This window comes from Muscardinus avellanarius, assembly GCF_963383645.1.
Source record: "Muscardinus avellanarius genome assembly, chromosome: 5".
Classification (NCBI taxonomy): Eukaryota; Metazoa; Chordata; class Mammalia; order Rodentia; family Gliridae; genus Muscardinus; species Muscardinus avellanarius.
Window position 1 is genome coordinate 142,241,271 of NC_137790.1, and position 21,135 is coordinate 142,262,405.

The window sequence follows — 21,135 nt, forward strand, 5'->3', positions numbered from 1 at the left end:
CCTGGGCCTCTGTTAGAACCTGGGGCATCCCTGAAGCCATAGGAGGGGGCTTGCACCCAAGTGCTTCTATCACTGCGTCTGTGGGGAAAAAGGGGTGGGTGAGGGCGGTCCAACTTGCTCCGCCCGCCCACGGCTCCCGCCCCGCCCCCGGGGAACAGGGACTTTTCTCTGCGTTGCCTGTGGGACTGTAGCGGCAGCGGCGGCGGGAGCAGGCGGACACCCAGGCAAGGCCAGGACTGGGGTGGGGGACGCTGGGACGGAACCCGCTCCAGCTAAGGGCCAAGGGACAGAGGTGTGGGTCCTGGCTGACCATTTCATCACCCAGGATGAAGCTTCGGCTCCTGGTGGCCGCACTCTGTGCTGGGATCCTGGCGGAGGTGCCCCGAGTGCGGGCCCAGCCCAGGGAGAGAGGTGGGCGCCCACAGGGCATTGTGCCCTGTCCCCATGGCTCCTCTGGGCCGTCCTCCCTCATATCCCCAACTCTGCACTGCCTCCTGACTCTCTAGACTCCCCAGTCCTCTGCAATCCCACGCTGGGGAGCCCAACTTGCCTCCTACCTTGTTTGGACCCCAATCCTGGCTTTCCAGATGCACGCTCAGTCCCCTGTCGTCCCCCCCACCCCCACCGGCCGGCCTTAGAGGCTGACCTCAGTCCCAGGTCCACAGCCTTGGGTGCCGCTCAGAGCCCCGCAGGAGAGGTCACACCTCCAAGCTGAGTCCTGTCCTTGCGCCTCTGAGGGGCCCTCCAGGCCCAGGCCTACCCCGCCGGTTCTGCATAAGCAGATATATAAACAGCGGGGGAGGAGGGAGGGTGGGCTGATCAGAAAGGCCCGTCTTTCCTCCCTCTCCAGTGACCTGCACGCGCCTTTACTCTGCCGACATCGTGTTCCTACTCGACGGCTCCTCCTCCATTGGCCGCAGCAACTTCCGCGAAGTGCGGGGCTTCCTGGAGGGGCTGGTGCTACCTTTCTCAGGGGCCGCCGCCCAGGGCGTGCGCTTCGCCGCGGTGCAGTACAGTGATGACCCGCGGTGAGTGGAGGCCGTTCCTGGGGAGCCCACTGAGACCCCTTCTCCAGACAGGGCCCAGAGCCCAGAAACACCTCCAGGCGGCTCTGCCGGCCGATCTGGAGATGGGGAGCACACAAGGTGGGGGGAGCCAGATGCTCAGCATCCCTCGGACTGCCCGCCTCCTAGCTTCCTGACCTTTCAGCCTCTCCATTCACTAGAAGGGCTGTCTGGCCAGTGTCCACCTTCCTACCACTGGCCCTTCCTCCTCAGTGACTAACCAGTACCCCATCCCCCTGGGTGGTGAACCCCGAGGGCTCCAGCCTGCCTGGGTGCAGCCACAGGTGGTATGCACAGAACACAGGGAGACTGCTGACTGGGGGGCTTCAGCAGTGGGGGCAGGAATCCCAGAACCTGGCATCCTCACACCAGCGGCCTCCTGGAGAGGCCCTGACCCCTCACCTGCTGCTGCTCCTTCCCCGTCAGGACTGAGTTTGGCCTGGATGCATTTGGCTCTGGGAGTGAGGTGATCCGAGCCATCCGTGAGCTCAGCTACAAGGGGGGCAACACACGCACGGGGGCTGCGCTTCTCCACGTGTCCGACCGCGTCTTCCTACCCCAGCTGGCTCGGCCGGGCACCCCCAAGGTGAGCCCAGCCCCACCGCGGCCTGCCATGGGGACCCCAGGTAAGTGTCTAGGGAGCCCTGACTTGGCCCCGGTACCTACCCCAGGTCTGCATCCTGATCACCGATGGGAAATCCCAGGACCTGGTGGACACAGCTGCCCAGCGGCTGAAGGGGCAGGGGGTCAGGTTGTTTGCCGTGGGTGAGTACCGAGCTGGGGTGAGAGGTCGGCTGGGGCGTGGCCCTTGCAAAGGCCGCGGAGCCACAGCCCTGATCGGATCACCCCAGGAATCAAGAACGCCGACCCCGAGGAGCTGAAGCGAGTGGCCTCCCAGCCAGCCAGTGACTTCTTCTTCTTCGTCAACGACTTCAGTATCCTGAGAACACTGCTGCCCCTCATTTCCCGCAGAGTGTGCACGACCGCGGGTGGTGTGCCTGTGACCCTGCCTTGTGAGTTCTTGCCCACTCTGCTCAGACCTGGGCTGCTCCACCCGACCCCAGCCGGGAACACTGGAGCCATCCCGCCTGCTCCTGACCCGGCCCTCCTGCCCGCCACCCGGTTCCCCTTTGCAGCTGAGGACTCAACATCTGGCCCCCGGGACCTGGTGCTGTCCGAGCCAAGAAGTCAGTCCTTGAGAGTACAGTGGACGGCGGCTAGTGGCCCTGTGACCGGCTACAAGGTCCAGTACACACCTCTGACAGGGCTGGGACAGCCGCTGCCCAGCGAGCGGCGAGAGGTAAAGATGTGGGAGTGACAGCTGCGTGGCCGGCAGTTTAGCTGAACAGGACGAGGTGACCACTGTCCCTGGACAGGTGGATGTCCCAGCTGGCGAGACCAGCTTGCAACTGCAGGGTCTCCGGCCACTGACGGAGTACCAAGTGACTGTGGCTGCCGTCTACACCAACAGCATCGGGGAGGCCGTGAGTGGGACAGCTTGGACCAGTGAGCAACCAGCCTCTGAGCCCTTTCTCTAATCCCCATCCCCATGGCCCCTACCCACTCCTAACTCTGCTAATCCCTGGCGCGACCTTCCCCCAGCTGCCCTGGAAGGGCTGGAGCTGACCCTCCAGAACAGCACAGCCCACAGCCTCCTGGTGGCCTGGAGGAGCATGCCAGGCGCCACTGGCTACCGTGTGACCTGGCGGGCTCTCAGCGGTAAGTGAGACGGGTCAGGGGACTCCTGTGCTTCAGACGAGACTAGATCCCACCAGGTGTGGTGATGCATGTCTGTAATCCTAGTACTTGGGAGGCTGAGGTAGGAGGATCACAGGTTCAAGGACAGCCTTAACACCTTAGTAAGACTCTCAGCAACTTGGCAAGACCCTCTTTCAAAATTAAAAAAAAAATAAGATTTGGGGCCGTGGCTCAGAGGTAGGATGCCTGTGGGTTCAACTGCCAGTACCAAAAAAGAAAAAGACTATTAACTCTTGAGTCTTCAAGGCCCATGACCCCTCTGTGCCCCTCATGCAGGTGGGACCACACAGCAGCAGGAGCTGGGCCCTGCACAGGGGTCAGCGCTGCTGCGTGGCCTGGAGCCTGGCACAGACTACGAGGTGACTGTGAGCACCCTGCTTGGCCACAGCGTGGGGCCTGCCACTTCCCTGGTCGCCCGTACTGGTGAGAAGGCCGGTGCTTTCCTCAGGCTGGGCGGGCAGGCGGGGAGGGTGCAGAGGCCGCTGACATTCCCTGAACTCTGGGCAGACGCCACCGTCCATCAGAGCCTGCGCCCCGTCATCCTGGGCCCCATGTCCATCCTCCTTTCCTGGAACCTGGTGCCTGACGCCCGTGGCTATCGGCTGGAGTGGCACCGCGAGAGCGGTCAGTGCAAGTAGAGGGGCGGTAGCAGGGCCGGGGCTCGGCCTCAGCTGGCCTGACCCTGCCACCTTGCAGGCGTAGAGCCACCGCAGCAGGTGGTGCTGCCCTCCGATGTGACCCGCTACCAGCTGGACGGGCTGCAGCCCGGAACCGAGTACCGCCTCACGCTGTACACTCTGCTGGAGGGCCGTGAGGTGGCCACGCCTGCCATGGTGGTCCCCACCGGTGAGGGCCCTCTGGACCTGGCCAAGGGGTTGGGGAGTGTCGGCTCCAGCTGCCTCTCACACTGTGCTCTGCCACAGGCCCAGAACAGCCCGTGGGCCCCGTGAGGGACCTGCGAGCAACTGAACTGCCCGGGCAGCGGGTGCGGGTGTCCTGGAACCCCGTCCCCAGTGCCACCGAGTACCGTGTCACTCTGCGGAGTACCCAGGGTGAGGGACAGCGGCCAGAAGCCTCCCATGCTGAAACCCCAGCCTTCAGGCCCTGCACCCTTGCCCCATCTCCTCCAGCTCTGGGACCTGCAGCATCCTCCCGTCTCCACATCCGTCGTCCCCCAGGGAGAGCCTGGCCATGGCTCTCACCCTCCCTACAGTCATAGGCTGTGCCGTCCACCTGCCTGTCACCCTGGCTGTGACCACTGCATGCGCTCTCCCCTCATGTCCTCCTTGGGTGTCCCACACCTGTGTCTGCCCCCTGTCCACTGCGTTCCATCCACCGGCTCCACCCTGCATCCCCTGCTCCTGTCCGCCGGCCCTGCCATCCAGAGTCCCCATTACCCGAGGCACTGTCATCCCATGGCCTCGGCATCATCACTCACCCACCCACCCTTTCACGTGTGTCCCCTCGCTGACGCCCACCAGCCCACGTCCCCACCCCAGAGGCCGGCCCCGCCCCACATGGCACCTTCCCCCCACCCTGCCTTCTCCCTCAGGGGTCGAGCGGACCCTGGTGCTTCCCGGGAGCCAGACGGCCTTCGACCTGGATGATGTTCGAGCCGGGCTGAGCTACACTGTGCGAGTGTCTGCGCGAATGGGCACCCGTGAGGGGGCGGCCAGCGTCCTCACGGTCCGCCGAGGTGAGCATGTGGCTGGCTTGTGGGTAGCTGCCTGCCTCGCTCCTGCCTCACTCCTGACCTGCCTTTACCCCCAGAGCCAGAAGCCCCACTCGCTGTCCCAGGACTGCAGGTCGTGGGGTCGGATGTGACGAGAATACGGGTGGCCTGGGGACCTGTTCCTGGAGCCAGTGGTTATCGGATTAGCTGGAGGACAGGCAGTGGTCAGTGTGGGGAGTGGGGGCTGCCCAGGGGACTGAGCGGAGTATGGGGACAGCCAGGAGCCATGCCAGCATGTCCCTCTGGTGCTAGGTCCAGAGTCCAGCCAGACACTGTCCCCAGACTCCTCTGCCACCGACATCTCGGGGCTGCAGCCAGGAACCTCCTATCAGGTGACCGTGTCGGCACTTCGAGGGCGAGAGGAGGGCCGCCCTGTGGTCATCGTGGCTCAAACAGGTTCGCGGTGGACCCAGCGCCTGGCTTCTCCGCCCCCGTGTCCCCGTGCCCCTTACCTCCTGTCTCAGACGCCTGCTTCTCCCAGGAGCCCTGTCTTACCCTCCACAGCCCTCCTGCCTCCTCCCCAGGCTCCGCTTCCCCTTCAGCTCCAGGTCTCCACCTCCTGTGGAGCCCACCCCTTTCCAGGTTCCTTGCTGCCATCTCTGCCCCTGAATTGCACTATGCATCCCTCAGGCCCTCCCTCCTACTGCCTCTGCCAGACACCCCTCCTCACCCGCCAGACCTGGTTCTCAGATTTTCATTTCTTGCCAGCTCAGACTCCCACTGGCCCACCAGAACCCCACTCCTTCCCTGTCTGGCCTGTTCTCTACTTGTCTGTCAGATCCCTGCCCCGTAAGACCCTCATCGCCTCCCTCGTCTGATGGTCCCTGCTAACTGTCCCGCGTGAGAGTCCCCACTGCCTGTCCCCCAGACCCGCTGGGCCCAGTGCAGACAGTCCGTGTGACCCAGGCCGGCAGCTCATCTGTCACCATCACCTGGACCAGGGTTCCCGGTGCCACAGGATACAGAGTGTCCTGGCACTCAGGCCACGGTGCGGACCGGGGGCTTAGGAGGGTCGAGGGGCTAGGTCTGGGTGGAATGGGGGTGCAGGTGGGGTGTTGGGGGACACAGTATGGCTCGCCCTGAAGTTACCTCTACCCTGTTCCTAGGCCCAGAGAGGTCTCAGTTGGTGTCTGGGGAGACCACTGTGGCTGAGCTAGATGGGCTGGAGCCAGATACGGAGTATGCCGTGCACGTGAGGGCCCACGTGGCTGGAGTGGATGGGGCCCCTGCCTCTGCGTTTGTGAGGACTGGTGAGTGGGCCCTGGCCAGCGGCTGGCCACCACACCACACCCACCTGCTGCACACTCCTACTGCACCAGGACCGCCCTGTCCACGCTGAACCACCCCTGCATTAACCTCACTGAACTCCCATCCTGCTCCCTCCCAGATACCAGTGGCCCCTGATCCCTGACCTTACCCTGTCCCTAGCCCCAGAGCCGGTGGGCAGAGTGTCCAAGCTACAGATCCTCAATGCTTCCAGCGACGTTTTGCGGGTTACCTGGGTTGGGGTCACTGGAGCTACATCCTACAGACTGGCTTGGGGCCGGCGCGAAGGTACGGCTCCCTGCGCCCGCCCTACCCTTCCCGGCTGGCCTGCCTCTCTGGTTAGCCACGCCACCCCTGACCGGGGCTCTGGCTCGCCTGGTCAGGTGGCCCCACGAGACACCAGCTGCTCCCAGGAAACACGGACTCCGCAGAGATCCGGGGTCTCGAAGGCGGAGTCAGCTACTCGGTGGGAGTGACAGCACTGATCGGAGACCGAGAAGGCGCCCCGGTCTCCATCGTCGTCACCACGCGTAGGCGGGGCTTGATCCGGAGCACGCCTCCGATTGGCGCTTGGATGCGCTGGGGGCGGTTTGGAAAGGGATCAGTGATTGGTAGTGAGTCTGTGGGGGGCGGGGTCTGCCAGATGACAGGGAGAGGCCTGGGATTGCCTGTGTGGGATTGCCTGTGTGGGATTGGCGCAGGGGCCGGCGGGGGCGGGGCCTCCCTGATCCCGCTTTCCCTCCAGCGCCCGAAGCTCCGGCCCCGCTGGACACCTTTCGCATAGTGCAGCGCGGGGAGCACTGGTTGAGGCTGAGCTGGGGGCCAGTGCCGGGGGCACATGGCTTCCGTCTGCGCTGGCAACCTGAGGGTGAGCGAGGCCCAGCCGGAGGTTAGGGACCAGTGGGGCGGGCGGTGGGCGGAGCCGGCGCATGGGCGAGGTCTGGGGCGGGATGAGTGGAATCACTCCACAGGTGGATGGGCTCAAGGAGGGCGTGGAGGGTCGGCCGGGAGGTCAGTAAAGTGGCCAGGGTCAGCGAGAATGAGGACAACCAATCAGGAGGGTGGACCTTGCTGGCAGTCAGGCAGTGAGTCGGGGTGGCCAGTGAGGTGAGCAGATCCCCTAGTGCTGGTAGGCAGCCTTTTCCTCCAGCTCCAGTCCCCACCCTCTGCCCACCCCAGGTGGCCAGGAACACACCCGGGTCCTGGGGCCTGAGCTCAGCAGTTACCTCCTGGAAGGGCTGGAGCCAGGGACACAGTACCGCGTGTGGCTGAGTGTCCTGAGGCCGACTGGAGAAGGTCCCCCTGCGGAGGTGACCACACACACCGGTGAGCCCAGGCGCCCTCCCTGATGATCCACTCGAGTTGCCCGCACCCCAGACTTTGCCTGGCCCGGGGTGATCTCACTGTGGCCTCTCCTGACACCTAGCTCAGGTGGACCTGCCCCTGGAGCCCATCTCTTCCCTCTGGGTCCTGGGGATGCAGCCTCTGACCCCTGATCGTGGATCCCTTCCTTAGAATCACCTCACGTCCCAAGCCCTGAACTCCGTGTGGTAGACACCGCCATCAGCTCAGTGACTCTGGCCTGGACCCCAGTGTCCAGAGCATCCAGCTACATCCTGTCCTGGAGGCCACTCAGAGGCACTGGCCAGGGTGAGAGGGGGAGGCTGAGGTTGGGGTGCGCTAGCAACTGGGGGTCACGGAGGGCCCTCTGGTTCAACAAAGTTTTGTCCTCTGCAGAAGTGCCGGGGACCCCACAAACACTTCCAGGGACCTCAAACTCGCAGCGAGTGACAGGGCTCGAGCCTGGCGTCTCCTATGTATTCTCCCTGACACCGGTCCAGGGGGGTGTGCCAGGCCCCGAGGCCTCTGTCACCCAGAACCCAGGTACGCAGGGCACAGTGGGAGGGGCCTGAGGAGCGGCTGGGTGAACAGACCCCTCGGTAAGTTGGCCCTGCCTGCAGCGTGTCCTCACGGCCTGCTGGACGTGACTTTCCTGTTGCATACCACTCAAGACAGCGCGCACCGTGCGGAGGCTGTGAGGCGGGCCCTGGAGCGCCTGGTGTATGCGCTTGGGCCTCTTGGGCCACAGGCCACCCAGGTTTGGCTCTAGGGGCAGCAGGCCCTACGTCTGCCTGCCCCTCCCCACCCCAGGCTCTGCCAGTCTCCCCTGTCGTCCTCCCCCAGCCAGCGCAGGTCCAGGCTCCCCCAGCTCTGCCCAGGCTCCAGAGCATCTCTCCTGCTGGTTGGCTCCCACCCTGCCATCGCTGCTGAGCCCCCAGCAAATAGTCCCACTGCAGCCATACTCCCCATGGTTTCCCCAGGCTCTCTGCGTCCCCAGCCCTGCCTCGCCATCCCCCAGGCTCAGTGTCTCTCCCCACCCAGGTTGGCCTGCTGTCCTACAGTCACCGAGCTTCCCCACTGTTCCCGCTGAACAGCTCCCATGACCGTGGCACCATCCTGCAGAAGATCCGCGACATCCCCTACACGGACCCAAGTGGGAACAACCTGGGTGAGTAGCGCAGTGGGCGTGGGCTCCTGGGACCCTGCGGGGAGCTTGATGTCCAGGGCCCTGACTTGTCCTTCCTTCCAGGCGCAGCTGTGGTGTCAGCTCACAGACACCTGCTGGGGCCGGGTGCCCCTGGGCGCCGCCAGCAGGTGCCGGGAGTGATGGTTCTGGTAGTGGATGAGCCGCTGAGAGGCGACACATTCAGCCCCATCCGTGAGGCCCAGGCTGCCGGTAAGAATAGGGCTGATAGAGCTGGGGCAAGGAATGGGGCATCCCAGGGGGGCTTCACACAGGCGGCCATACCCCTCCTCAGGGCTCAAGGTGATGATATTAGGCTTGGCGGGAGCGGACCCAGAGCAGCTGCGTCGCTTGGTGCCGGGCATGGACCCTGTCCAACACTTCCTTGCTGTGGACGATGGTGTGAGCCTAGACCGGGCAGTCAGTGGTTTGGCAGTAGCCCTGTGTCAGGCAGCTTCAGCCACTCAGGTTTGGAAGAGGCCCCTGGGGGCATGGGTGGTGAAGAAGAGGGGGTCTGGGCTTCTGGGGAGAACTGCCTGTATTCAGAGAGACCCTGTGTCTGCAGCCACGGCCAGAACTTTGCTCCGTGAAGTGTCCAAAGGTAAATGTCCAGGCTTGAGAGTGGGTGAAGGCCACACTTGGGCCAGTCACCCTGATCCTCACTGACATGTCTTTTCCCCCAGGGCCAGAAGGGGGAACCGGGAGTCATGGTGAGTAGCACGTGGGGTAGAGAATGGCCGGCCTCAATGGGTCAGGGGCAGCTGATGATGTAGGACTCACTGGTCACCCTTCCTAGGGCCTGGAAGGACAAGCTGGACCTCCTGGCCCCCCCGGCCTCCCGGTGAGTGCCTCCCCACACCTGTCCCTGTCCTGACTGGCTTGCCAGCACCTTACCTGCTTTTCTTCCTCAGGGCAGGACAGGTGCTCCTGGCCCCCAGGGGCCCCCCGGAAGCACTGTTGCAAAGGGCGAGAGGGTGAGTGAGAAGACCCAGGAACTTGCCGGGGGAGCTCCTGCTAGGTTCTCGGGCTGTAGGAGGAAGAAGCAGAACTAGAACCACAGGGGAGCTGGGCGTGGTGGCGCTGGCTTGGAATCCAGTACTGGGAGGCTGAGACAGGAGCACGGTTCATGCCCAGCCTCAGCTACTTAGACCCTGTTTCAAATTTAAAAATAGAAAGTGAGGATGCTCCTCCTAGAAGCCCGAGGGGAGACTGTTACCCACACGGAGACTGGGGTGGCTCTGAAGTAGAGGGGCAGAGGGCCTCTGAGAGCCCCTGGAGAGCCGGGGTGGCCACTCTAGTCTCAGAGGCAGGGAGGCCTGTGCCTTGCCACATCGTCAGATCAGGGGTGCCCTTGCTCCCCAGTGCTGCGCTCCAACTGCAGGGCATGCTGGGTGGAGGGTTCCTCTAGGGAGCCAGGCACCAGGGAGCGTCCCTTTATGCTCACCTCTTTGTCTCCTTAGGGCGCCCCTGGAGCAGATGGGCTCCCAGGCAACCCTGGCCGCCCCGGGACTCCTGGGACCCCTGGCCTGAAGGTGAGCAAACCGTGCCCTTGGGGCCGTGGTTGACAGGTGCTCAGTGGGTGCTTCTAACTGTCCTCTGTTTACAGGGCTCCCCAGGGTGGCCCGGCCCTCGTGGGGAACCAGTAAGTGCCCTTTGCTCTCCAAGCACAAACATGCTTTCTGCGGGTTGGGGGGTCCTGGGGTGGGGGTGGCACCGGCCTGTGGTCCACCCTGACAGTCACCTGGACCTCAGCGCCACCATCCACTCTGCTTTGTCCCTAGGGAGAGCAGGGGCCTCGAGGCCCGAAGGGGGAGCCGGTAGGTGCAGGGGAGGGAGGGAGGGCCAGGGTGTCCCAGGGAGGAGGGTTGCTTGGAAAGGCATAGCGGGGGCACCTCTAGGGGCTTCTTCCACCTCAAGGCTCCTCTATCCTGAATCCTGCCCTGACTCTCTGCCCCTGCAGGGGGAGCCCGGTCAAATCCCTGGAGGCGAGGGGCGAGGGCTTCCTGGGAGGAAAGGGGACCCTGGCCCTTCGGTAAGTCCCAGAGTACGTGGGGGAAGTGTGTGGTGGGGTAATGGGGAGGTCTGTGAGGCTGCACCTTACACTTTGTCTCCTCTCTCAGGGCCCCCCTGGACCTCCTGGCCACTTGGGGGACCCGGGACCCCGTGGACCCCCAGGGCTTCCTGGGACAGGCGTGAAGGTGACAGCATGGCCCCCTGACCCCCATGTGGCTGAGGCCTGGTGGCCCTGGTTGCTCTGACCTTCCAGCCCTACCCTGCCCCGGCCCCTTGAGCCCCCGATCCTTATGATCCGGCGTGATCCCTGGCCCTCACCATCCTGTGTCTTGGGAGGGAGGTGTGGCCCAGGGTCATGGGGTCATGGTGTCACGGTCTCTCTTCCAGGGTGACAAGGGTGACCGCGGGGAGCGGGTAAGTCGGACACAAGGTGTGCTGGGGTGGTTGGAGCCGGATCCCTGGCCGTGCCCTCACCTGCTGATCTCTCCCAGGGTCCCCCTGGACTGGGCATCGGTGATACTGCATCTGGGGAGCCCGGGCTACCGGTGAGGGGCCTTGGGGCTCTGCTAGGGAGCCTGCTCAGGGGCGCGGGTAGGCGGGGCTGTGCTGGGGCAGGTGCTGGGCTTTATGGTTCTCAGCTCATATGCGTTTCCACTTCTTCGTAGGGCCTTCCTGGAAGCCCTGGACCCCAAGGCCCTATTGGGCCCCCCGGAAAGAAAGGGGAGAAGGTAGGAGCCTGACCTCACTGTGTCCCAGTTCTAGGGCAGGAGGCTGGGTGCTGGCCAGCCCTCCCTGAGGCCCCCGCCATGTGTTTCTCTTTCAGGGTGACTGTGAGGATGGGTCCCCGGGCCTCCCAGGGCAGCCTGGGATCCCGGGTGAGCCGGTGAGTCGGGGCCAGGGGTTCTGAATGTGGTGGGCACGGCTCTCCCCCACCCTCAACTCCTATGCCATCCTCACACCCAGACCTAAGCCACTGAGCCCCAGATCCATCCCTTTCAGGGCCTGCGGGGACCTCCGGGATTCACTGGCCCCAAAGTGAGTACCAGCCAGGGATCTGGGGGTGAGAGCTGATCCTCAGGGCCTCGCGTAGCCTGAGGGAGGCTGCAGATTAGGAGCCCGTCCAGGTTGGGGGCTGTGCTTTCAGAGGGGAGGTCGGACTTTGTAACACCTTGCCTGGGGATCACCAGTCAAGGCCTCTCCTGGCCCCTCTCTCCTCAGGGTGACCAGGGGCTGTCAGGGGCCGCGGGCGAGCCTGGAGAAAAAGTAAGTGCAGCCTGGGGGCTCTGCGGCCAAGAGGATGCGGGGCCGCACTCAGCCCTGACCTCTTCTGTTCCATCAGGGTGAACGTGGACTGCCTGGCCCACCGGGACCCCAGGTAAGTCTGTGGCCTCAGCGCCTGGCCAGCTCTGCGGGCTCTGTGGTCTGCCTCAGCTCACTTCTACCCTGACCCCTCTGCCCTGCCCCTTCACCCATCCTCAGTGACCCCTAACCCGCAGTGAGGCAGGCTCCAGCCTCCACCCCAGGGACCTGCCTTTTAACCTCGGACCTTCACTCTAATAGACCTGGGCTCTGCCCTGCTGTCAAGTTCCACTCTGCCAACCTAGCTGGCGTGGTGGCAGATTCCAGTCATCCTCGTACTTGGGAGGCTGAGACAAGAGGATCACAGGCTCAAGCCAGCCTCAGCAACTAGCCAGACCTTGTTTTCCAGTAAAACATTTTTAAAAAGGGCCATGGGTAGCCAGATGTGGTGTCCCATGCCTGAAATCCAGTACTTGTGAGGCTGAGACAGGAGGATCTCAGGTTCTAGGACAGCCTGTTTCAAAAGGAAAAATAAAAAGGGCTATGGGTAAGCTGGGCATGATGGTGCACACTTGTAATTCCAGTACTTGGGAGGCTGAAGCAGGAGGGTTGCAGGTTTGCAGCCAGCCTCAGCTACTTAGTAAGGCCAAGGCCCTCCACAACTCAGTGAGACCCTGTTTCAAAGAATAAAGACTAAAAAATAGGGCTGGGAGTATAGCGTGGAGGTAGAATGCCCCTGGGTTCACTCCCCAGTAACACACACACACACACACACACACACACACACACACACACACACACGCACTCATGACTGTGGGTGTAGCTTGGAAGTAGAAGGCCCCTGGTTTCAATTCCCAGTACCACAAAATAAGAAAGAAAAAGCTGGGCGTGGTGGCACATGCTTGTAATCCCAGCATTTGGGAGGCTGAGACCAGAGGATTGCGGTTTGCGGACAGCCTCAGCTACTTAGTGAGGCCCTCTGCAACTCAGTGAGAACCTGTTTCAAAATAAAGAATACAAAATAGGGCAGGGGATGTAGCTTGGAGGTCGAATGCCCCTGGGTACCATCCCCAGACACCCCCAAAAAAAAGAAGAAAGAAAGAAAGAAAGAACGAACGAAAGAAAGAAGAAAGAAAAGGGTGGGGCCTGGGGGAATGCCCCTTGCTCGAACTCCCAGTACCAAATAATAATGATAGTAATGGCAATAATGAGAAAGTGATGCCTACCCCTCTAAATCTCAACCCTCCACAGACCCTCTCCGCCTCACCCCAGCCTCACCCCCTCTCTGCCCATGACCCCCTCCCCTGCCTGGAGTAGCCCAGCCATTCTCTTCCCCAGGGACTGCCTGGGATTGCTGGCCGTCCTGGAGCCCAGGGTCCTGAAGTAAGTGTGTGACCGTGCTGGGGCCAGGGCGAGTTTTGGTGGGTTCCTTCCTTCTCTGAGCTCACCCTTTCTCCACACACAGGGGCCACCAGGACCCACCGGCCACCGTGGAGAGAAGGTGGGTCATGGACTGGGTATACCGCCTGGCAGCAGGGATGGGCAGCAGGCATGCGGGGACCTTACCCCAGTGACTCCCTGAGCCACCCTGCGCCCATCCTTTCTCCACAGGGGGAGCCTGGGCGCCCTGGGGACCCGGCATTGGTGAGTGAGGGAGGCTGGTTCAACTGTCCACCACTGTGCTGGGGCGTGACTGCACAACCCAGAGCTCTGTGACTCTCCCACGCCATGACGCCTTGACGCGGGCTGCAATCCTCCGACCCCACGGGCCTTCTGTTAGTCCATCGCCCAGCCAAGGGCATTCTGTCTCCGAGCTGCACCCCGAACCCTTTTTATTTATGTATTTTTTGTTTCTGAAACAGTCTTGCTGGGTTGTTGAGAGTCTCACTAAGTTGCTGAGGCTGGTCTCAAACCTGCAGCACCCTGTTCTGGCCTCTGGAGGACTGGGATTACGGGTGTGCACACCCACGCCTAGCCTGTGTCAGCTCATTTTGTTAATACCTGCCCTGCTCTCGGTGGTGGCCCTGTGGCCTCTGGGCTCTCTGACTTCCAGGCCCATATTACCCCATCCAATCAGGGCTTTCGGGCCTATGCAAGCTGTGTCTGTTCTGTTTCTCTTCAGGTACCTGATGGTGCTGGAGCCAAAGGAGAGAAGGTATGTCTGTGAGGGGAGGGGAGATTGTGACTGGATGGAGGTCAGGGTCCTCGGGCTCTGGGCCCAGCGGAAGGTCACCAGCATGATTGCTGGGCTGTGGGGGCCCCTGGAGCAGGGGACCAATGTGATGGTCTCGTCACCCCCAGGGAGAGGTGGGGCCTGCCGGGCCCAGAGGAGCCAGCGGAGCCAAAGGGGATCGGGTGAGTGGAAGGGGCCGGCGTAGGGGTGGGGCAGGCGAAGGCCATGCCCTCCTGACCCCAGATCCTTCCACCCTCAGGGCCTGCCTGGGTCGGCTCTTCCTGGAGACCCTGGTCCCAAAGGAGACCCCGGAGACCGGGTGAATAAGCGAGGGAATGGGGTGTGTGATGGAGGGAGAGGGTGGGGCCTGGGAGTCACCACTAAGCCCGTCCTGCTGCCATCCGCAGGGTCCCCTCGGCCTTACCGGCAGAGCAGGCCCCCCGGTGAGTATCCGCTGTCTTGGGTGACCTGGAGGCTTCTGGGGCCGCCTCCTCTCACAGACTGCCTGTGGGATATGTTCCAAGTCACCTCACCTGTCTCCCTTGCAGGGCGAGTCAGGGCCTCCTGGAGAGAAGGGAGACCCTGGGCGGCCTGGCCCACCGGGACCTGCCGGCGCCCGGGGACGAGACGTAAGAGGGTGGACTTGGGGGGTCCTGGGGTTAAGGGAGTCGGGTGTTGCCAGCATCCTGGATGATCTGACCTCCATGTCTCACAGGGTGAAGTTGGAGAGAAGGGCGACGAAGGTCCCCCGGTGAGGCCCCTCCCCACGGTGGTCTTTAGCTCTCAAGCTGTGACTCACCGGGTCGCCCGGTCCATCCCGGCCTCTGAGCAGCAGTGTCCAGGCCCTCTTTGCCCTACTCTCTGAGTCGGTTAGCTCCTAACCCACCTTCACAAAGTGACTTTTCTCTCCACCACCAGGGCGACCCGGGGTTGCCTGGGAAAGCAGGCGAGCGTGGTCTCCGGGTGAGTCCCAGTAGGGAGGAGGAGGGCACAGAAGACCCATGGCAGGAGCGGGCAGAGGGGACCTCCAGCATGGCCTTGGGTGGTGGGGACCTGAGGAAGAGTCAGGGGTCTTGGGGAAGCCCATAGTTGGGAGGGTGTTTCACACCAGCTTCTCTTCTCAGGGGCTTCCTGGAGTGCGGGGGCCTGTGGGCGAGAAGGGAGACCAGGGCGACCCTGGAGAGGATGGGCGGAATGTGAGTCCCAGCCATGACCCCTGACCCCCGACCCTGACCCCAACCCCCAGTCCGACTGATCATGCCATCCCCCCTGCAGTGCTAAGCCTTGCAGTCCTCACTTCCTGGGCTCCCTTGTCATACCTGGGAAAGGCCACCAGGACTCCGTGCGTCCTGGGGTGCTTCCAGATCTCCCACAACTGCCGCTTGCCCTGCCCCAAGTGACCCCGGCCCTCTGGCTCCCCACAGGGCAGCCCTGGACCATCTGGAGCCAAAGGTGACCGTGGGGAGCCGGTGAGTTCTGTTGGCCCAGGCTCAGGTGGGACGGACATTTCCCTAGTGCTGCTGCCAGTGCACTGGTCAGGGTCCAACGGGGTATAGGGGTCACTGATGGCCACCCCCAGCCTGGCCTGCCTTCTGGGGGCTGGCATTAAGGTGCTTCAGGGAACTGGGGGCAGAGTTGAGCCTGGGGGAAATCTGGACCAGGCCTTGGAACCTCTGGGTCCTAGTAACTGTAACTGTTTCCTTTCCCAGGGCCCTCCGGGCCTCCCTGGACGGCTGGTAAGCATGGGGCTGGGTTGATCCTGTCTTCTCCCTCCCCACCCCGTTGACTCACACTGTCCCGTGTGAAGCTCCAGGAGCCTCTTGACATGCCTATCAATCCTCACATCCCATGCCCATCTCTTCTCATGACCCGGTCCTGACTGAAGCATTCCCCACAGGTGGACACGGGCCTGGAAGCCAGAGAGAAGGTATGGGCTCTGGGTGGAGTGCAGCATCAGGTCAAGACAGGACCCCAGTGCCCTGACAGTGGGGCAGCCTCGGGCCTGCCTTTGGGTCAGGCCCTCAGCAAGCGTGTGTCTTCCACAGGGAGAGCCTGGGGACCGCGGACAGGAGGGTCCTCGAGGGCCCAAGGGTGACCCCGGCCCCCCCGGAGCCTCTGGGGAGAGGGTGAGTGGTGGGGCCTGTGGCGGGCGGGAACGGGCCTGGGAGGCCGCTCTGACTCCTCCCTCTATCCTCAGGGCAGCGATGGGCTGCGGGGGCCCCCGGGTCCCCAGGTGAGTGCTGAACTTGGCCCCCTCAGCCCCAGTCCCCATCCCGCCCTCATCACCTTTCATGTGACCGTGTTCTCTCCAGGGGGACCCAGGTGTCCGAGGCCCAGCAGGAGAAAAGGTGAGAGGGAATGTCTTCCTGGGTGGCCTGACCTTTGGGTCCATGTCGGCCCTGGAGGCCTGTTACTGTGCTCTTTCCTCAGGGTGACCGGGGCCCACCTGGGCTGGACGGCCGGAGCGGGCTGGATGGGAAGCCAGGAGACCCCGGCCCCCCGGGGCTGCATGTGAGTCGTGGTGGTCACTGCGGCTCATTCTGCCCCCGTCCCCCTCAAGAGGGCCCTAAACCCAGCCTCATCTGGCTGGTCGAGGCCTGAGCTCTGAGACCAGCTGTGTCGTGTGCTGTCTGCCAGCACCCAGCCTGGGCGGGCGTGCTAGGGCCCTGCAGGCTGGGGGTCCCTGGGACTCCTGCCTCATTGGCAGGCCAAGCTCCTGACCTCCAGCCTGACTGAGTCTCTCCTCAGGGCGCTGCAGGCAAAGCCGGGGAGCCAGGGAGAGATGTAAGTGACGGGGGTGCTGAGGTGGAGGGCGGCCCAGGGGTCCGCGTCCCCGCCAGGCCTATCGTGACCGCGCATCAGTGAAAGTGGGGATGGGCAGTTCTTCCCTGACTTTGGGAGGGGTCTCAGTCCCTGGCTGGAAGGAGTTCCCATTCCTGACCTCCTTTGAGGATCTTAACAGGGCCTTGGGGTTCTTCCCTTGGGAGTCTCAGCTGGGGTCCTCCTACCCCAGGGAACCCAAAGGGACCTCCAATACTGGGGGTCTCTCTGGCGGAGGATCTTGGGTCCTTCCAGGCTGTGGTGTGTCCTGAGGGGCATCTCAGAGGCCCTCTCAATCCTAGCAGAGACTCTTTTCAGGGGCTTCCTGGCCTCCGAGGGGAGCATGGCCCCCCTGGCCCCCCAGGAGCACCGGTGAGTTCAGGCTTTCATGCTCCCTCTTGAGCCCTTCCTACCTCACCTGAGCCCTGACATCGGCCCGATGCTCTCACCCCACAGGGAAGGACAGGCGAGGATGGCAAACCTGGCCTGAATGGGAAAAACGTGAGTGTGTCCAGTGTGGGGCCAGCAGAGCTGCCCAGCAACCCCGCACACGGCTCCCAGATACACAGGAAGCACACCACACATAGACACGTACTGACGCCTACAAACCCAGCCAGACATACACATACATCCCAAAACATGGTTCTAAAGTGCACAGGCAGACAGCTTCACAGACAGTGAGTTGGGGTCATCAGTTTGGGCCCAAGAAGACCCGCAGCCTTGGCACGAAGCCCTCTTCAGTGACACAGGCATCAACACGACCTCTGCTCAAATTCAGATGTGTCGGGTCATGGACCCATGACCTCATGTGGACTCGTGTTAAGATGTGGTGAGACACACATGTTTGACTGCTAGGTCATGCTTTCAGGGACGCTGATGCATGCACTTGTGGTCATAGCCACCTGATATCTGTGGTCACACACACTGAAATACACATAAGCTTGCAGACAGATGCCAGGGCACACAGTTCTCAGGCACTGGAGACCCAGCCACATGGGTGTCAGCCCATGTCCTAGTGCAGACGGGCCAAGGTGTGCAGGCAGACCAAGACACACAGTCCCCTTCCATGGCACACAGACCCGTGGGCTCACGTGCTGAGACACATGGACACCCCCACCCCAGGACATGAGATGCACAGCTGTGCAGTTACAGATAGAGGGCCGGGGACAGCAGGCGGTGTGCGGGTAGACGCAGAGGTGAGCAGGCCTATGCGGGCTGCCCTTAGCAGCTCACTCAGACGTACACAGGCCACGCTCCATGACATGCAGGGCCTGGAGCTGCGAGGTCAGGCATACAGTCCTACTCACTCGAAATGCCAAGACTGTGTCTTGCAGCTAGACTTCAGTGGCCATTTGGGTTGATAAGAGTCCTCTGCTCACAGGGACAACCTGGGGACCCTGGAGAAGACGGGAAGAAGGTAAAGGCCCTCCCCTGGGGTCTGCTGTGGCCGGGGACTGGCCGTGGCTGAGAAACCCTTGTGTTCCTTAGGGCGAGAAGGGAGATGCAGGTGCTCCTGGGAGAGAGGTGAGTGCTGGGTTTTCTGTGTCCTCTGAGCTCCACCCTGGCCCTGTGAGAGAGGGCGTCACTCCTGGGTCCTGAGCCCGCTGTTCCTTCCACAGGGTCACGATGGCCCCAAGGGTGAACGCGGCGCTTCTGGTAGCCCTGGGGCTCAGGGCCCTCCGGGTCTCCCAGGGCAGGTCGGCCCTCCTGGCCAGGTGAGTGTCCAGGGTAGCTCTGGGGCATGGGGGCCACAGGGGCCGTTACCTCAGATGCCCTCCCGGGATGCCCGGTCCTGTGCGAGTGACCCCTTTGTGTTCTATCGTGTCTCAGGGTTTTCCTGGTGTCCCGGGAAGTGTAGGTTCCAAGGTGAGTGTGTATATTGTTGGGTAAGAGGCCTGGGGAGGCACTGATGGGGCCGGGGCGGGGGAGGCATCTTCCCTACCTAATGCTCTCTGTTCTTAGGGTGACCGTGGGGAGGCTGGATCCAAAGGGGAGCAGGTGAGCCCCCTTCCCTTGTCTACCTATCCCCCCTTCCCTTGGCCCCAGCCGGGTCCCAGCGGCCTGTCTCTTGACCTCTCCAGGGCCTCCCTGGAGAACGTGGTCTCAGAGGAGAACCTGGCAGCGTGCCGGTAAGCCAGCCTTGGGACAGCCCTCCCCCTCGCCCGCTGCAGTAGGGACCACCTCTCTACCCCCATCCCCATGACCTTACAGGTTCTGTCCTCTGGACTTATCCCTGCCCTGTGGGGTTGCTCTGGCCTCCACTCAAGGGGCCTTGGCAAGGGGGACATGCCCGGGAGGGCTCGCCATTCCAGTGACCTCAGGCCAGAGGGCTAAAAGTGTGCTGGGCAAGAGGTCCTGGAGACGTTCGGGGTGGTGTGGGCGGGAGGCCGGGACTTCTCTTTTGTGGGCAGCCCCTCACCGGCCTTGTGTCCCTAGAATGTGGAGCAGCTGCTGGAAACTGTTGGCATCAAGGTAGGCGACCTAGGGGCTGGGGCCCATGGGCAAGTAGTGCCCACGGCCCAGGGCTAGGTGGTGGCAGTCATGGGCTCTGTTCCTCTGAACCCTCGCCATTCCTCAGACGTCTGCCCTGAGGGAGATGGTGGAGTCCTGGGATGAGAGTTCTGGAGGCTCCTTTCCTGTGCCTGAGCGGCATCGTGGCCCCAAGGGGGCCCCGGGTGAGCGCGGCCTCCCAGGCAAGGAGGTGAGTGAGCAGTGGCTGCTTGCCGTGTGTGTGTATGTGTGTGTGTCTGCAGCTGAACAGCCGCCAGCACTTGCTCTCTGTCCCTAGGGCTCCATTGGCTTTCCTGGAGAACGTGGACTGAAGGGAGATCGCGGAGACCCAGGCCCACAGGGGCCGCCTGGCCTGGCCCTGGGGGAGAGGGGCCCCCCCGGGCCTCCAGGCCTTGCCGGGGAACCCGGGAAGCCTGGCATTCCCGGGCTCCCGGGCCAGGCTGGGGGGCAGGGGGAGGCGGGAAGGCCAGGAGACAGGGTGAGCCTGGGCCGGCGGGAGGCCGGGTCAGGAGGGTTGGAGTCTCAGGACACCAACCTCACCTGGTGCTTACACCACAGGGCAGACAGGGCGAGAAAGGAGAGCGGGGAGAGCAGGTGAGCGGCCGCCGCGAGGTGGGGCTGCCAGGCCTGTGCTGGTGCGGCCGGCCCATTTTCTTCTTTTCTGTAGGGCAGAGATGGCCTTCCTGGACCCCCGGGCCCCCCGGGCCCCCCTGGCCCCAAGGTGATCTCCTCAGCCCTGCCCAAGGCCTGTAGCTGCCGCACTGGTGATAGCAGCCACCCCTAGCCTGGGCCCCAGGAATTCCATGTGGCGTCTCTGACCCCATAGCCTGTGGGATTGTGACCTGTGGTGGCCCCTCCATGCCTCGGTGACACTCGCCTGTCCTTTGTGACCTTGTGCTTGTAGATGGCCACAGATGAGCCAGGCGCCAGACTCCCTGGAGAGCAAGGACCTCCAGGACTCAAGGGCGCTAAGGTCGGTGTGGGGTCGACTGTGGGCCACCCCTGCTGTGGCACCAGGGCCTGACTTGACATCTCATGCCACAGGGGGAGCCAGGCAGAGATGGTGACCAAGGCCCCAAAGGAGACAGGGTGAGGCCTCCCCTACTCCACAGGGCACCCCAGGGGTGGTGTGCTCTGTATGTGGGCACAAGCGTGACTGCTTGCAGGGCCTCAAGGGAGACCGGGGAGAGCCTGGACAGAGGGGTCACGACGGCAGCCCGGTGAGTCCTGGCCCCACAGGCCCACGTGGGCAAGAACGTGGCTTTCGCGTGTGTTGGCCCATGTGCAGGGCAGGAGTTGGTGTTGCCTGGGACCGTGTACCTAGGGGTGAGGGGTTGGGAGGAGCTGAGGTCGGGCACGGGTGGCGTGGCCTTAGATTTGTCTTCCCTAGGGTACGCCAGGAGAACGTGGTGTGGCTGGGCCGGAAGGGAAGCTGGTGAGTGGCTGTGGGGGCAGCTTGCTCGGGCTGTGTGCATGCACGCACTCATGTTATGTGGGGAGGTTGGCAGCCGTGCCTTCATGCACAGGTGTGGGCTGAGGTCCACGATGTCTGGGAGAGGCTCAGTGTGTGTGTGGTAGGACCCGTGTGCCACCCATGAGGGGCCGTCCAGGGGCTTGCAGTGATCTCTGCCTGGGAGGGTAGAGGTGCTGAGCCGGCCCCGGCAGAGGCCCCAGAGGGTGGGCCAGGCCCAGGTGAGGCCTAGATTGAGGCTCTTCTCTCTGCAGGGTTTGCAGGGCCCAAGAGGGGTCCCTGGCCTAGTGGTGAGTACCCGAAAACCTTCACTTCTCCCACCCCATCCCGTGTCCATCCCGCTTGAGTAGTACTGCCCGCTTTCCTGGGGGGAGGCTGGCTTCCTTCATCAGATTGTTTCCACAGGGGAGCCATGGAGACCCTGGACCACCTGGTGCCCCGGTGAGGGGGGGTGCTGCCTGGAGGGGGCGCAGGTGGGATGGGATGGGCGCCAGTCTGCTGCCA

At 63.2% G+C, this 21,135-nt stretch overlaps 1 protein-coding gene across 1 annotated transcript in view; it reads left to right on the forward strand.

Moving 5' to 3' along the window:
* Nucleotides 1–326: 326 nt before the first annotated feature.
* The window catches only part of COL7A1 (collagen type VII alpha 1 chain), a gene marked incomplete at both ends in the record, with an annotated part of 29,542 nt that continues 8,733 nt past the window's right edge, over nt 327–21,135 (forward strand). Inside the window, 80 exon segments of the mRNA XM_080696664.1 lie at nt 327–411; nt 851–1,028; nt 1,491–1,650; nt 1,736–1,829; nt 1,916–2,077; nt 2,201–2,364; nt 2,441–2,570; nt 2,667–2,783; nt 3,099–3,245; nt 3,330–3,446; nt 3,519–3,668; nt 3,746–3,874; nt 4,375–4,518; nt 4,593–4,723; nt 4,815–4,950; nt 5,423–5,542; nt 5,661–5,804; nt 5,983–6,108; nt 6,204–6,350; nt 6,566–6,688; nt 7,000–7,146; nt 7,336–7,470; nt 7,558–7,704; nt 7,782–7,918; nt 8,203–8,329; nt 8,411–8,557; nt 8,640–8,812; nt 8,910–8,945; nt 9,028–9,054; nt 9,141–9,185; nt 9,256–9,318; nt 9,805–9,876; nt 9,951–9,986; nt 10,126–10,161; nt 10,305–10,376; nt 10,465–10,542; nt 10,745–10,771; nt 10,849–10,902; nt 11,023–11,085; nt 11,181–11,240; nt 11,357–11,392; nt 11,576–11,620; nt 11,697–11,732; nt 12,995–13,039; nt 13,122–13,157; nt 13,268–13,300; nt 13,779–13,811; nt 13,958–14,011; nt 14,089–14,148; nt 14,237–14,272; nt 14,378–14,458; nt 14,545–14,580; nt 14,748–14,792; nt 14,954–15,025; nt 15,254–15,298; nt 15,539–15,565; nt 15,727–15,756; nt 15,875–15,955; nt 16,142–16,177; nt 16,260–16,340; nt 16,578–16,613; nt 16,968–17,021; nt 17,106–17,150; nt 18,031–18,066; nt 18,138–18,173; nt 18,269–18,364; nt 18,480–18,515; nt 18,612–18,647; nt 18,731–18,778; nt 19,086–19,121; nt 19,228–19,350; nt 19,438–19,638; nt 19,719–19,754; nt 19,828–19,881; nt 20,065–20,133; nt 20,205–20,249; nt 20,327–20,380; nt 20,551–20,595; nt 20,886–20,921; nt 21,037–21,072. Coding sequence (XP_080552790.1) covers nt 327–411; nt 851–1,028; nt 1,491–1,650; nt 1,736–1,829; nt 1,916–2,077; nt 2,201–2,364; nt 2,441–2,570; nt 2,667–2,783; nt 3,099–3,245; nt 3,330–3,446; nt 3,519–3,668; nt 3,746–3,874; nt 4,375–4,518; nt 4,593–4,723; nt 4,815–4,950; nt 5,423–5,542; nt 5,661–5,804; nt 5,983–6,108; nt 6,204–6,350; nt 6,566–6,688; nt 7,000–7,146; nt 7,336–7,470; nt 7,558–7,704; nt 7,782–7,918; nt 8,203–8,329; nt 8,411–8,557; nt 8,640–8,812; nt 8,910–8,945; nt 9,028–9,054; nt 9,141–9,185; nt 9,256–9,318; nt 9,805–9,876; nt 9,951–9,986; nt 10,126–10,161; nt 10,305–10,376; nt 10,465–10,542; nt 10,745–10,771; nt 10,849–10,902; nt 11,023–11,085; nt 11,181–11,240; nt 11,357–11,392; nt 11,576–11,620; nt 11,697–11,732; nt 12,995–13,039; nt 13,122–13,157; nt 13,268–13,300; nt 13,779–13,811; nt 13,958–14,011; nt 14,089–14,148; nt 14,237–14,272; nt 14,378–14,458; nt 14,545–14,580; nt 14,748–14,792; nt 14,954–15,025; nt 15,254–15,298; nt 15,539–15,565; nt 15,727–15,756; nt 15,875–15,955; nt 16,142–16,177; nt 16,260–16,340; nt 16,578–16,613; nt 16,968–17,021; nt 17,106–17,150; nt 18,031–18,066; nt 18,138–18,173; nt 18,269–18,364; nt 18,480–18,515; nt 18,612–18,647; nt 18,731–18,778; nt 19,086–19,121; nt 19,228–19,350; nt 19,438–19,638; nt 19,719–19,754; nt 19,828–19,881; nt 20,065–20,133; nt 20,205–20,249; nt 20,327–20,380; nt 20,551–20,595; nt 20,886–20,921; nt 21,037–21,072 — 6,492 coding nt within the window.